Source organism: Schistocerca gregaria, chromosome 1 (genome assembly GCF_023897955.1).
Source record: "Schistocerca gregaria isolate iqSchGreg1 chromosome 1, iqSchGreg1.2, whole genome shotgun sequence".
In the NCBI taxonomy this organism is placed as follows: Eukaryota; Metazoa; Arthropoda; class Insecta; order Orthoptera; family Acrididae; genus Schistocerca; species Schistocerca gregaria.
Genome location: NC_064920.1, coordinates 1,045,342,877 through 1,045,356,873, shown reverse-complemented (window position 1 = coordinate 1,045,356,873; position 13,997 = coordinate 1,045,342,877). Strand labels below are relative to the sequence as shown.

General features: G+C 39.8%; 1 protein-coding gene across 2 annotated transcripts in view; it reads right to left on the bottom strand.

The window, feature by feature from the left end:
* LOC126280916 (tectonin beta-propeller repeat-containing protein) overlaps positions 1 to 13,997 on the bottom strand; it is a 213,531-nt gene that overhangs the window by 186,719 nt on the left and 12,815 nt on the right. For both annotated transcript variants that reach the window (XM_049979803.1, XM_049979804.1), the window contains exon 3: positions 845 to 997. In XM_049979803.1, the coding sequence (XP_049835760.1) occupies positions 845 to 997 (153 nt within the window). The remainder of the gene's footprint in view (positions 1 to 844; positions 998 to 13,997) is intronic.

The window sequence follows — 13,997 nt, the reverse complement described above, 5'->3', positions numbered from 1 at the left end:
TTTTATTTAGCAATGTAGCTTTTATCGTTAACTATGCTTGTACACTGACTTAAAAGTTCACATGTAGTTTAATAAATAATGGCAATAACATTCTACTCATTCCATGAATATTACTGTTTCCTTAAATTCTTTTTACGTGTCTGTTTGCTGCCACTGAGAACAGAAATTCTTTCTGGGATTATTTGAAAGCAGACACAATAAATAATCTCTATTACGAAACTGTTGTTATTCTCATTATTTTCCTATGGCCATAACACAATTAAAATACAGGTGTGTAGAAACAAAGACTAAAACTTCTTTGGTCAATTCTAATCCCAGTGCATTACACTTTTATCTTGAATAAGCCATTATCTACAATAAGTAACTGTCAAAGTATCTTGTGCTCAGAAGTTAGTTGCACTGCTCAGGCGGTGTTTGGTTAACTTTTCAATGTTAGAATCTCTACTATTTTCCTATCTGTGAGATGGCATATGGTGTTAATACAAAGCAAAAATAAATATTATGAGAAGCTCAGTAATCCCTGTACTATAACAATGCACATACAAGCAATAATTTCAAGATTCTTGCATATGACATATGTCAAGACAATACTTTCATATATCTAAGGCAATAATTGGTTCTAAAACATTATCTTGATCAAAATAATTTCATGGCCCTCTGTAACACAGTCTTCTTTCCCTATAATAAATGTAACTGATGAAACATTAACTAATATTCTGCCGGTTTTTAGGGAACTTCCTGATGATACTGTTATTTTATAAGAATAATCTACAAATTTTACAAACAAAAATATTAGTATAACTGTTTTCTGCAATTAAAAATGAATAGATCTATTTGCATATACCTGAGTGGGATCTTTATGCAGTGGAGCAACAGCACACCAAGAGTTCATTGCACTATATCGTCGATACCTCACCCATTTTCTACGTCTAACACAGGATTTCCATTGTTTCTTTGCATGGAAATTTGCCGGAAAGTCAACTGCATATGTCCAGCCCTGTGCAAAATATAAAACTTTTGCAACAAAGCAGGAAACATAAAATAAAAATCATGTTAGTTCTAAAAAGCTAATAATCATCTTGGTATTGAAGCTCTTTTTTCCGTGTTTGCTTTAACAATATATATGTTTTTGGATAGGGTCCGCCTTTAGCAAAACACAGTTTTGTTTTTTAACCCAAACATGTTTCACTGCAGTTGCAGCATCCTCAGTGGGCTTTTATTTTCCATCTGTTAAAGATAAAGAACGTTCTTTGTTGTTTTGTATACATGTAGCTATTAGTTTTTTTTTTAAATGTAATTATAGATATTTGAAAAAACACATAAATTATGAAAATCCATAAAAAGGTATGGATTTTCATAATTTATGTGTTTTTTCAAATATCTATAATTACATTAAAAAAAACTAATAGCTACATGTATACAAAACAACAAAGAACGTTCTTTATCTTTAACAGATGGAAAATAAAAGCCCACTGAGGATGCTGCAACTGCAGTGAAACATGTTTGGGTTAAAAAACAAAACTGTGTTTTGCTAAAGGCGGACCCTATCCAAAAACATATATAAAAAGCTAATGTTTATTAAAGTCCCCAATTATGGTCTTTGTCATCCCCTAACAATTTTTTTTAACATTTCACTAACAGGTAAGCACTGTGTGAATAAAGTGATAAATTGATGAAGGGTAGTCGTAAGGTCTTACGGGACCAACCTGCTGAGGTCATTGGTCCTGATGGAGGGCAGGGATGCAATTACCTGATGATGCATACTGTTATAAAGGCATTCACATTCAACTGGAATGATACAGCAATAAGCATGAAAACAAAACCTATTATTATCAAGGCATAAGGGTGAATACTTTAAAAATAGCACGCGGACGCCTACACACACACACACACACACACACACACACACACTCACTCACTCACTCACTCACTCACTCACTCACTCACTCTCCGTATCTATCTATCTTCTTAAAATTTTACATAACACGTGAGCTAAAGTTCATAATGTAGATGTTAAAACACAACAGATACTTATGGATAACTGCACACTGTCGACCCCTTGAACTGAAAACTTTGTCCAGTATTTGGTAGAAGGGCAACAGAAGTGATCCACAAAACAATTGTTCAATATCTTTTACAGACTCTTACTACATATTCTGAGTTCAAACTTAATGAAGTATCTCAAACAGGATGACTCCTCCATGACAACTTAGCATGGATTCCAAAAATCTGTCATATGAAGCTCAAGTCTCAATTTTCTCACACGTCATACTGAAAGCAATGGATCAAGGCAGTTAGGAAGAGACAGTATTTCTTGAAAATCATTTGGTTTACTACCACACCTCAACTTATTAATGGAAATATAATCATGTGGAGTATCAAATGAAATCTGCATCTAGAGTGGGGATTTCTTGATAGTGAGGACACCTAAGATAGTCAATGACAGATGCAAAAGCAACCACAGGGTGTTCCCCAGGGAAGTGTGTTGGCACCTTTTCTGTTCATTTTCCGTGTTAAGCACGTGACAGACAATACTATTAATAACTTCTGACTAGTTGCAGATGAAGCAATTATCAGTAATTTAATACTGCCTGAAAAAAATCTGCACAAATATTCGTTCAGATCTTGACATCATTTCAAAATGGTGCAAAAACAGGCAGTTTACTTTCAATGTTTAGAATGTAAAAAGAGTCACAATCAGTGAACACATACAATTTGTAAAGATATGAAGTGGAATGAGCACATAAGTTTAATCGTAAGTAATGCAAGTGGCAGATTTAGGTTCATTGGGAAAATGTAATCCATCTGCAATTAGGCTATGAGATTCCTTCTAAAACACTTGTCCAACCCACCCTAGAGTGTTGCTCAAGTGTGCGGGAACTTTTGTGATAGTCAATTTAGATCAACAAGTTCATTTATTAAAACTTGCTGTTTACAGTGAGACACAAAACAAATGATGTATTGTTCTTAACTATTACTAATTGTGTGAATTGTGTGGGACTACAAATGGCAATTGGCAACAGCACAACTTCAATTACAGTCGTGGAAACCATTCATGTGTGAGGCTGAACTAAGTCCACTGAAGTAGAAGTTAATAGCAGTAGCCAGATGGCACTGTATTCAGATCCCAAGCAGACCCAATTGGGACATGAACAGTTGAACAAATAACATGTGAAGTGTAGAGTCATCAACAATACTTTGGTCAGCTGAGGAGGTGAACACATTCACTTGTGCACATAAGTGAGAATGGGCCAGTAATCAGTTGGCATTAAAGTCAGCTGGCTAGTGTGCTCACATGACCTGCTGTCCAGAGATACTGTGTTACTCTCCCCTCCCAGTGACACTGCTGGACATGGGTGGAGTGGCAATAGTATGGCACCATCCATCAATATGTCCTGTCGGGATTTCAAGTAGACCCATACCAAACAGATCTATCATATAATATCAAACATATACAAAGAAGGGCACTAAGTAGGGTCACAGGTGCATTTGAGCCATGAGAGGTTGCACAGAGGAGCCGAGAAACCTAAATCGGCATGCACTTGAAGTCAGATGCCATATATCAAAAAACAAAAAACAAACTGCTTAAAAAGTTCAAAGAACCAGCATTAAGCGAGGAATCTATGAAAATACAACAACCACCTTTGTATGATGCCCATAGTGACCTCGAGGAAAACATTAGACTACTACAGTGCGCACAGAGGCAGATTCTTAAAATGCTTCATGTAAATTACACTGAAAGCAGTCCTAATGACATTTGCAATGGGGAATAGCCCCTGCCACACATTTCAAATCGGTTTTTGAGAATTTAGTATGAATGTAGATGTAGATATATTGAGATATGTATGTTGCAGTACCTATAAACAGGTGGATCCCCTTGTAGTATTTGATACTTATGGGTTCGAGAATAATGTCCCATATTAAAAGAAAAAAAGGGCAGAGCCACTTCATTAGAGCTCTGTGACCGAAAAAGAGAAATGTCACTGCTGGGTGGTAGTTTCGATGACTGTATCTCCTCTGTCACTTCCAGTTACACGTTCTTCTATTGGAGCATGATGTCTGACTCAGAAGTGAGGTATCATTTCACATGGAGACAGCACAACTGTCGGTAGTGTATCCTGAACAAGCTTCCATGACTGATAAGTGAGCTTTGTCATTGCCACAGATCCAGACAAGTCTTGGAACCCAACATAGTGTTAGAACCTTCTATTACTTTTGTAACAGGGGAACACTGAAGGAATAAAAAAGATGAGTAAATTGGTCCTTCAGTCTAGCCACATCTGCTCCAGGTCCTCCAAGACAACTTACAGTTCTGCACTTTAAACTGCATTTGCATTACAGTGTCTCCTGAAGGACAAGTAGAATGGGTCGGCAGCCAAAACAATACCCCTGCTTAGAGCAATCATTATACATTGGGATACAATATTAGTTTCTGTCTAGGATATTAAAAATATAATTCAAAAATACATTTGGAGTACTTTAATTGTTTTCAGTTGTTAAATCTAAGATCCAGTGCCTCATACAGAGTCAGGTTAATGATTTACGCAAATCTTTGCATGATATGTTAAGTGTTTGTTGCAAACTGCATATACAATGTTACATGGGTGGGCAAGCAACAGCACAGTGACTAGGTGCCCAAGGCATTGAAAAAATTTATATGCTTGTCATATAAGCAACATTTTGCAAACTGGAGCTCCTCATCCCAAATACACAGATAGGGGGTGAAGCTGGACCTGAATTCCCTGTACCACCCTATTTCAACATTGCATGCTACACTGAGAGTCTCCAGGTAGGACAACCAGATGGATCCACACACTATGAAACCATGCTCGAGTCAGGACTGTAAAAAGCCTCTATAAAATAGAAGCAAATGTTTTCCGGCTGCTCCCCAGGTCTTGTGGGTAACACAATTCAAAATATTGAGTGTTTTGAAAGGTTGTGCTCTGAGGATAAGTTTATTGTTGAAAGTTTAGCCTCAAACGTCACTAATTCTCTAAAACTTAAAATAATTTATGTCATGCTTTGATCAAGAAGATTAAACTACAGAACAATTGTTTGAAAAGAAAACATCAAATTTTGAGTTAAAAATTTAAAATGTGCTTTCTGCCAGTTCTTCCAATTTTGTAACCATGAAACTGAAAAATCATCCCTAAACAAGAGGTGTTGAGTTGTGGTTATTGCCAAGCTTTATAGCAATTTTAAACAGGGTTGCACTTGAAACACTACCTTAAGGGACTCTGTTTCCTTGTATAAAACAGCTTCATACACTATGTGATCAGAAGTATCTGGACACTCCCAAAAACATATGTTTTTCATATTAAGTGCATTGTGATGCCACTTACTGCCAGGTACTCCGTATCGGCAACCTCAGTAGTCATTAGACCTCGTGAGAGCAGAATGGGGCACTCCACAGAACTCACCGACTTCGAAAGTGGTCAGGTGATTGGGTATTACTAGTGTCATAAGTCTGTATGCGAGATTTCCACACTTCTAAACATCCCTAGAGCCACTGTACCCGATGTGATAGTGAAGTGGAAACATGAAGGGACACATACAGCACAAAATCGTACAGACTGACCTTGTCTGTTGGCTGACAGAGCACCAACAGTCGAAAAGAGTCGTAATGTGTAAGAGGCAGACATCTATCCAGACCATCACACGGGAATTCCAAACTGCATCATGATCCACTGCAATTACTATGACAGTTAGGTGGGAGGTGAGAAAACTTGGATTTCATGGCCGAGCAGCTGCTCATAAACCACAAATACATCGGTAAATACCAAATGAAGCCTCGCTTGGCGTAAGGAGCATAAACATTGGATGATTGAACAGTGCAAAAACATTGTGTGGAGTGACGAATCACTGTACACAATGTGGCAATCTGATGGCAGAGTGTGGGTATGGCAAATGCCTGATGAACATCATCTGCCAGCATGTGTAGTGTCAACAGTAAACTTTAGAAGCAGTGGTGTTATGGTGTGGTCATGTTTTTCATGGAGGGGGCTTACACCCCTTGTTGTTTTGCATGGCACTATCACAGCACAGACCTAAATTGACGTTTTAAGCACCTTCTTGCTTTCCACTGTTGAAGAGCAATTTGGGGATGGCGACTGCATCTTTCAACGTGATCAAGCACCTGTTCACAGAGCACGGCCTGTAGCGGAGTGGTTACACGACAATAACAACCCTGTAATGGACTGGCCTGCACAGAGTCCTGACCTGAATCCTACAGAACACCTTTGGGACGTTTTGGAATGCCGACTCCGTGCTAGGCCTCATTGACCAACACCGATAGCTCTCATCAGTACAGCACTCCACAAGGAATGGGCTGCCATCCCCCAACAAACCTTCCAGCACCTGATTAAATGTGTGCCTGCAAGAGTGGAAGCTATTATCAAGGATAATGGTGGGCCAACACCACATTGAATTCCAGCATTACCAATGGAGGGTGCCATGAACTTTTAAGTCATTTTCAGCCAGTTGTCCGGATACTTTTCATCACAGAGTGTATCTATATCTAAAATAATTAAAGGAAACAAGAGCCATTGAGAAACAGGAAAATATCTCCAAAATCCCAATTTGTGTGGCTATCAAAGGATATTATACCTATAAATTGATAGCTGCAACAGACAGAAAATGAGCTTTGTTGATGCTGCACATTTTAGCAATTTTGGCTGAAACAAAATCACACCGCAGTGTTCTTCTTCAGCATGTCAGTGTAAAAGTGCGCACAGAAACAGCTAAGTAAAAAATTAATGCCATACACAAGGTTATTTATATGTAAGATCTGACTTCAGAATTTTCCTTTGTGTGAGACCACATGTACAAGATTTGTGTGTTGATGTGAAGTACTAGATGTGCATATTTTACTCTGTGCATTGCCTTCTGCATAATCTTTCACTAATTGTATCAACATTCATTTGTTTTGTGCAATATTGTGCAAGTACCGCAGTAAACTTGTACTGTTATCATTGATTATATTCTCAAATTTAATTGTGTTCTTTTAAAATTTGTGGAAACAGTAGGTCCATCCTAATTCAAAATAACTGTTTTCTCATTTCATTGCACAATTGTGTGAGAAATAGGTTACTTCTGAGAATTATTGGACACTTATGAAACTAGCATAATCATTTCACTTGTCACAACAAATTTGGGTAATACTCCAAGCTTTCAATTATATCCACCATCATATTCGTGAGGAACTAAAACTGACTGTTGTGAACTGGCAAGGTTCTCTCTTTTATACCCTCAGAATGCCATCCGATTGGCCAGATTATGTCAAGAAGGTGCATACAGTGGTGGTGCAATCCACATCCATAGATTTTGCTTGCACTTTGTATCTAGAATTGCTTCAGCACAATCCATCACATCAGTCAGTGAGCTGTGAGAATTATTCCTCGGTGGTTTTTCCTTATCAACTGCACACTTTCATGCATTGCTAAGTGCACATCCAGGGTCTCTATTGAAGTTGTTTTCACAAAATCTAATTTCAACAGCTTCTCTGACCAGAGAGTCCCCCAACTGTTCGAACTGTGTGCATGTATTGTCTTGTTCAAACAAAATCTTGTGCTAATTTAACAAACTGTGCTCTGCCACTGCTCATTTATCCAAATGCCTGCATTTCAGATAACACTGATGTTCGATATAATGATCAGCATCCATTCATATAGACTGACCCAAATAACTCTGCCAACATTCCCAAGAAATGGTATAAATTCCTGGCACTCTCAGGCCAGGAGTATCTTTAACAGGTCGCAACATTTCTTTAAATTTTCAGGGTGGCTAGGAGACTGGTCTGATTCCTTGCCTGTTTAGAACTCTGCCTACCTTCCTAGCAGAATGGAAGCCGTGCTAGGTGTTGGCCCTCTTGGCTTGTTTGAATGGTGTTGCTTACAAAACAATATTTTTCCAAGTTACTGGTATGGGTGTTTTGGATATATAATTTATTTTGTAGCAAATCAACATTTGTTGTTCACGTTTCTGCCAAAGAATACATCACCCCTGAATTTCATTGCATATCAATGCAAAAAAAAAAGACGTGTTTTTGAGAATTTTCAGAAGTTACCACTGTCCTTTGGATAATCTTCGAGCAGCTTGTAGTAAATCAGTGTTTATGGTTTAGTTACTGTAGCAGATATTCTAACACACATATTGTGTAACATTTAGTTTTGTCTTAAAGAGGAGTATCTCTGTATATTATCTGCATTTATTGCAAATTAACTCAATTTTCGAGTTTGCTAACAACTGCAATTAATCATAGAGTGCAGGCTTTCATGGCCGGAATAGTCTTCAGTTAAAACTTCCGGGCTGAGAGGCCGTGGTCGATGTATAAAATTTCCACCTGACGTTTCGTCTCCAGCTGCGGGAGACATCTTCCGAGGTCGTCCGGCTACTGCGACTGAGGCTCCAGGTACTCTCGCATTTATAGAGCGCATAGAGGGCACCACCATTCGTCACGTGATGCCGACAGTATGCCTATCTTTGGAGGCGTCATTATTCTCGATTAAGAGTAATCGATTGTCATTCTTCTTGCGCAACGTCGACATCCATATTTTGTCCAATTTTAAAACTTCCTCTTTTCTATTAAAATTGTTGTGGTGTTTGTGGATCTCTATTGCTTCCCTATACATGCGTGCATGATAATGGGATGTTTGTGCTAGAACGCTAGTCTCATTAAATTTAATTTCGTGGTTCCCATCTCGAAAAAACATGCTCAGCTACGGCCGATTTTTCGATGTGTCCTAAGCGACAGTTTCTCTTATGTTCGGCTAAGCGGGTGTTTACACTTCTTTTTGTTGTTCCAATGTATACTTGTCCACAACTGCATGGAATTTTGTATACCAAAGGTGTTGCTATGGGGTGTCGAGCGTCTTTTGCAGTTCTTAAATATTCCTTAATCTTCTTGGTGGGTCTGAAGATAGTTTCGATCCCAAGTTTAGCCAAAACTTTGCCGATGCGGTCCGTGACTTTATTAATGAACGGTAAGAAAACTTTTCCAGTAGGTGACCGTTGTTGCTCTGGAATTCTGGCTTCTTTTCTCCTTTGATGGAGGGCTCGATCAATTTCCTTGCTGGTATATCCGTTTTTCATGAAGACCGAACGTAAGTGATATAATTCGTCTTGCAAGTAAGCCGGCTCGCAGATTTTGTTGGCTCTGTCCACCAAGGTTTTCATGACACCTCTCTTTTGCCTAGGATGATGGTTTGATTCCTTGTGGAGGTATCGATCCGTGTGAGTGTTCTTTCTATATACCTTGTGGCCCAGCGTCCCATCCACCCGTTTAATTACTGACACATCCAGGAAATTGAGTTGACCGTTGCTCTCTTTCTCCATCGTAAACTGTATCTTCGGGTTAATACTGTTCAGGTGCACCAAGAAGACATCCAGCTCTTCTTCACCATGAGTCCACACTACAAATGTGTCATCAACATAGCGGTACCATTTAGCTGCCAGTAAAAAGCCAGCTAAATGGTACCGCTATGTTGATGACACATTTGTAGTGTGGACTCATGGTGAAGAAGAGCTGGATGTCTTCTTGGTGCACCTGAACAGTATTAACCCGAAGATACAGTTTACGATGGAGAAAGAGAGCAACGGTCAACTCAATTTCCTGGATGTGTTGGTAATTAAACGGGTGGATGGGACGCTGGGCCACAAGGTATATAGAAAGAACACTCACACGGATCGATACCTCCACAAGGAATCAAACCATCATCCTAGGCAAAAGAGAGGTGTCATGAAAACCTTGGTGGACAGAGCCAACAAAATCTGCGAGCCGGCTTACTTGCAAGACGAATTATATCACTTACGTTCGGTCTTCATGAAAAACGGATATACCAGCAAGGAAATTGATCGAGCCCTCCATCAAAGGAGAAAAGAAGCCAGAATTCCAGAGCAACAATGGTCACCTACTGGAAAAGTTTTCTTACCGTTCATTAATAAAGTCACGGACCGCATCGGCAAAGTTTTGGCTAAACTTGGGATCGAAACTATCTTCAGACCCACCAAGAAGATTAAGGAATATTTAAGAACTGCAAAAGACGCTCGACACCCCCTAGCAACACCTGGGGTATACAAAATTCCATGCAGTTGTGGACAAGTATACATTGGAACAACAAAAAGAAGTGTAAACACCCGCTTAGCCGAACATAAGAGAAACTGTCGCTTAGGACACATCGAAAAATCGGCCGTAGCTGAGCATGTTTTTCGAGATGGGAACCACAAAATTAAATTTAATGAGACTAGCGTTCTAGCACGAACATCCCATTATCATGCACGCATGTATAGGGAAGCAATAGAGATCCACAAACACCACAACAATTTTAATAGAAAAGAGGAAGTTTTAAAATTGGACAAAATATGGATGTCGACGTTGCGCAAGAAGAATGACAATCGATTACTCTTAATCGAGAATAATGACGCCTCCAAAGATAGGCATACTGTCGGCATCACGTGACGAATGGTGGTGCCCTCTATGCGCTCTATAAATGCGAGAGTACCTGGAGCCTCAGTCGCAGTAGCCGGACGACCTCGGAAGATGTCTCCCGCAGCTGGAGACGAAACGTCAGGTGGAAATTTTATACATCGACCACGGCCTCTCAGCCCGGAAGTTTTAACTGAAAACTGCTATTAACCTCAAAACATTTCAGGAAACTATTAATTTTTACCACAGGTGTTTTGCCTCCCAATAGAAATCTCATTTTGTGTATTTGCTTCAATTCTTATATGGAACTGGCAACTTGTTAGCTCAACAGACGAAAAGATAATTAGTGGGCTTAAATTAAAGTTATTTGTTCACTGCCTTGTAAAACATTGCACCAGCCAAAATGCATTCCAATTGTGAATGCTGTTCTCGATCATGGCACGAGTTGGTTGACATTTATAAGCAGCTGAAAATTGCCCTGACTACTATCAAACAATTGGCAGCTGCTGTGCTGCAAATCGATGAGTTGTAGGAGCTCCCCAGAATCATGAACTAATGACACTGGTACCAGAGATATCTCATGTACTACCCTCTCCTGTCGATCCTGTCTCCTCTGCAGAAAGTACTGGACCTGTCACTACTTGCCCACTTCTTGCTTACTGCAGCAAAGAATCCGATAAAATCTAGCGAGGTTACCATTAATACTGACTGTGAATTAATCTGGGTGAAGTTAAGTAACAAAATTGGCCAAAAATGGTAAGTGGATGCTTTTATAGACTGCCTGTGTCAGGCGCTCTAGTGGTAGACCGCTTCAGACAGAACTTGCGGAATATCATTAATAATTTTTGCGATCATGATGTTTTAACAGGGAGTAACTTCTACTAGCCAGGTATACATTGGAAGTGTCATGCTATGAAAACTGGCACCAGAAACAGGAATTTGTGCGGCATTATTCTGGATATCTTGTCCTAAAATTACTTTGAGCAGATAGTTAGAGAACCAGACCTGAACTTATCGAATCAGTTAGTGTGGAGGAAGGTAGCAGTGCTCATAAGGCTGTGATAGAATCTACGACAAATTGTGTTACAAAGATTGTTAAGAAATGTAGGAAGATATTTTTGCATAGCAAGAGTGACAGGATACAAATTTCAGAGTACCTGAACAGTGAGCATCACATATTCAGTGATGAGGACAAAGATGTGGAGAACAAATGGAGAATATTCAAAAGCATTGTGCTACAAGCCCTAGAAAGTATGTTCAGATTAAGGTCTTAAGAGATTAGAAAGACCCACCAAGGTTAAATAGCAATGTTAAAAAAATGCAACATAAACAAAGAGAGGTTCATCTCAGATTCAAGAGAGGTAAAAACCTAGCTGACAAACAAAACCTGAACAAAGTTAAAATGAACGTAACGAGAGCAGTGAGAGAAGCTTTCAATGACTCTGAAAGTAAAACTTTGTCAACCGATTTGAGTAAATACCCTGAGAGATTTTGGTCATATTTAAAATCAGTAAGTGGGTCAAAATCATCTATTCTTTCACTCAGTGACCATACTGGCACTGAAACAGAAGACAACAGAGAGAAGGCCAAAATACTGAATTCGTCTTCCAAAATTGTTTCACCACTGAAGATCATAACACAGTCCCTCCTTTCAATCATTCAAGGATAGAGTAGCATGGAGAGCTGCATCAAACCAGTCTCAGGACTGAAGACTGCAACTGCAACAACAACAACATAGTAGAAAGCATTGGATGCTCTCTAACGCTGTTTGTAGTAGACAGTAATGATTAGCAGAAAGATTTCCAGAGAATTGATGAATGGTGCTGGCTCTGGCAGTTGACCTTGAATGTAAATAAATTTAACATATTGCGCGTACACAGGAATAGAAATCCACTGCTGTATAGTTACACTGTTGATGACAAACCCCTAGAAACAGTATCTGCCATAAAATACCTAGCAGTAACCATACAGAGTAAACCTTAAGTGGAATGATTACATAAAACAAATAGTGGGAAAAGCAGATGCCAGACTCAAACAATAGAAAATCTAGGATGGAATGTAACAATGTTAGAGAAGGAAAGTTGCTACTCACTATATAGTCGAGATGCTGAGTCATGATAGACCCAACAAAAAGATTCACACAATTATAGCTTTCAGCTAATAAGGCCTTTGTCAGCAATAGACACACATACACATACACACACTCATGCAAACGCAACTTCACACATGTCTACAGCCTCAGACAACTAAAACCACATTGCTAGCAGCAGCACAAGTGCATGATAGGAGTGGCGACTGGGTGGGGGTAAGGAGGAGGCTGAGGTGGGGAGAGGGAGGGATAGTATGGTGGGTGGTAAGTAGCGGAAAGGAGAGAAATAATAAAAAGAAATTAAAAGACTAGGTGTAGTGGTGAAATGACAGCTGTGTAGTGCTGGAATGGGAACAGGGAGCTGGATGGGTGAGGACATTGACTAACGAAGGTTGAGGCCAGGAGGTTTACGGGAATGTAGGATATATTGCAGGGAAAGTTCCCACATGCGCAGTTCAGAAAAGCTGGTGTTGGTGGGAAAGATTCATGCGGCACAGGCTGTGAAGCAGTCACTGAGATGAGGGATATCATGTTTGGCAGCGTGTTCAGCAACAGGTTGGTCCACTTGTTTTTTGACCACAGTTTGTCAGTGGCCATTGATCTGGACAAACAGCTTGTTGGTTGTTATGTCTACATAGAATGCAGCACAGTGGTTGCAGCTTAGCTTGTAAATCACATGACTGGTTTCACAGGTAGCCCTGCCTTTGATGGGATAGAAGATGTTAGTGACCGGACTGGAGTAGGTGGTGATAGGAGGCTGTATGGGACAGGTCTTGCATCTAGGTCTATTACAGGGGTGTGAGTCATGAGGTAAGGGAATGGCAGCTGGAGTTGTGTAAGGATGGACGAGTATATTGCCAGGTAAAATAAATGCACAAATAAATAAAAATATTGCGTAGGCTCGGTGGATGGCGGAATACCACTGTAGGTTGGGTGGGAAGGATAGTGGGTAGTAGGACATTTCTCATTTCAGGCTACAACAAGAGGTAATCGAAACCCTGGCAGAGAATGTAATTCAGTTTCTCCAGTACCGGATGGTACTGAAGTACGAGGGGAATGCTCCTCTGTGGCTATAATTGTGTGAATCTTTTTGTTGTGCCTATCGTGACTCAGCATCTCCACTATATGGTGAGTAGCAATTTTCCATCTCTAACATTGTTAGATGCCAGACTCAAATTCATACAGAGAATCTTAAGGAAATGTAACTCATCCATGAAGGAAGTGGCTTATAAGCGACTTGTTCAACCAATTCTTGAGTACAGAATGAGATTTTCACTCTGCAGCAGAGTGCGCACTGATATGAAACTTCCTGGCAGATTAAAACTGTGCACCAGACCAAGACTCGAACTCGGGACCTTTGCCTTTCACAGGCAAGTGCTGTACCATCAGAGCTACCCAAGCATGACCCATGCCCCGTCCTCACAGCTTTACTTCTGCCAGTACCTCGTCTCCTACCTTCCAAACTTTACAGAAGTTCTCCTGCGC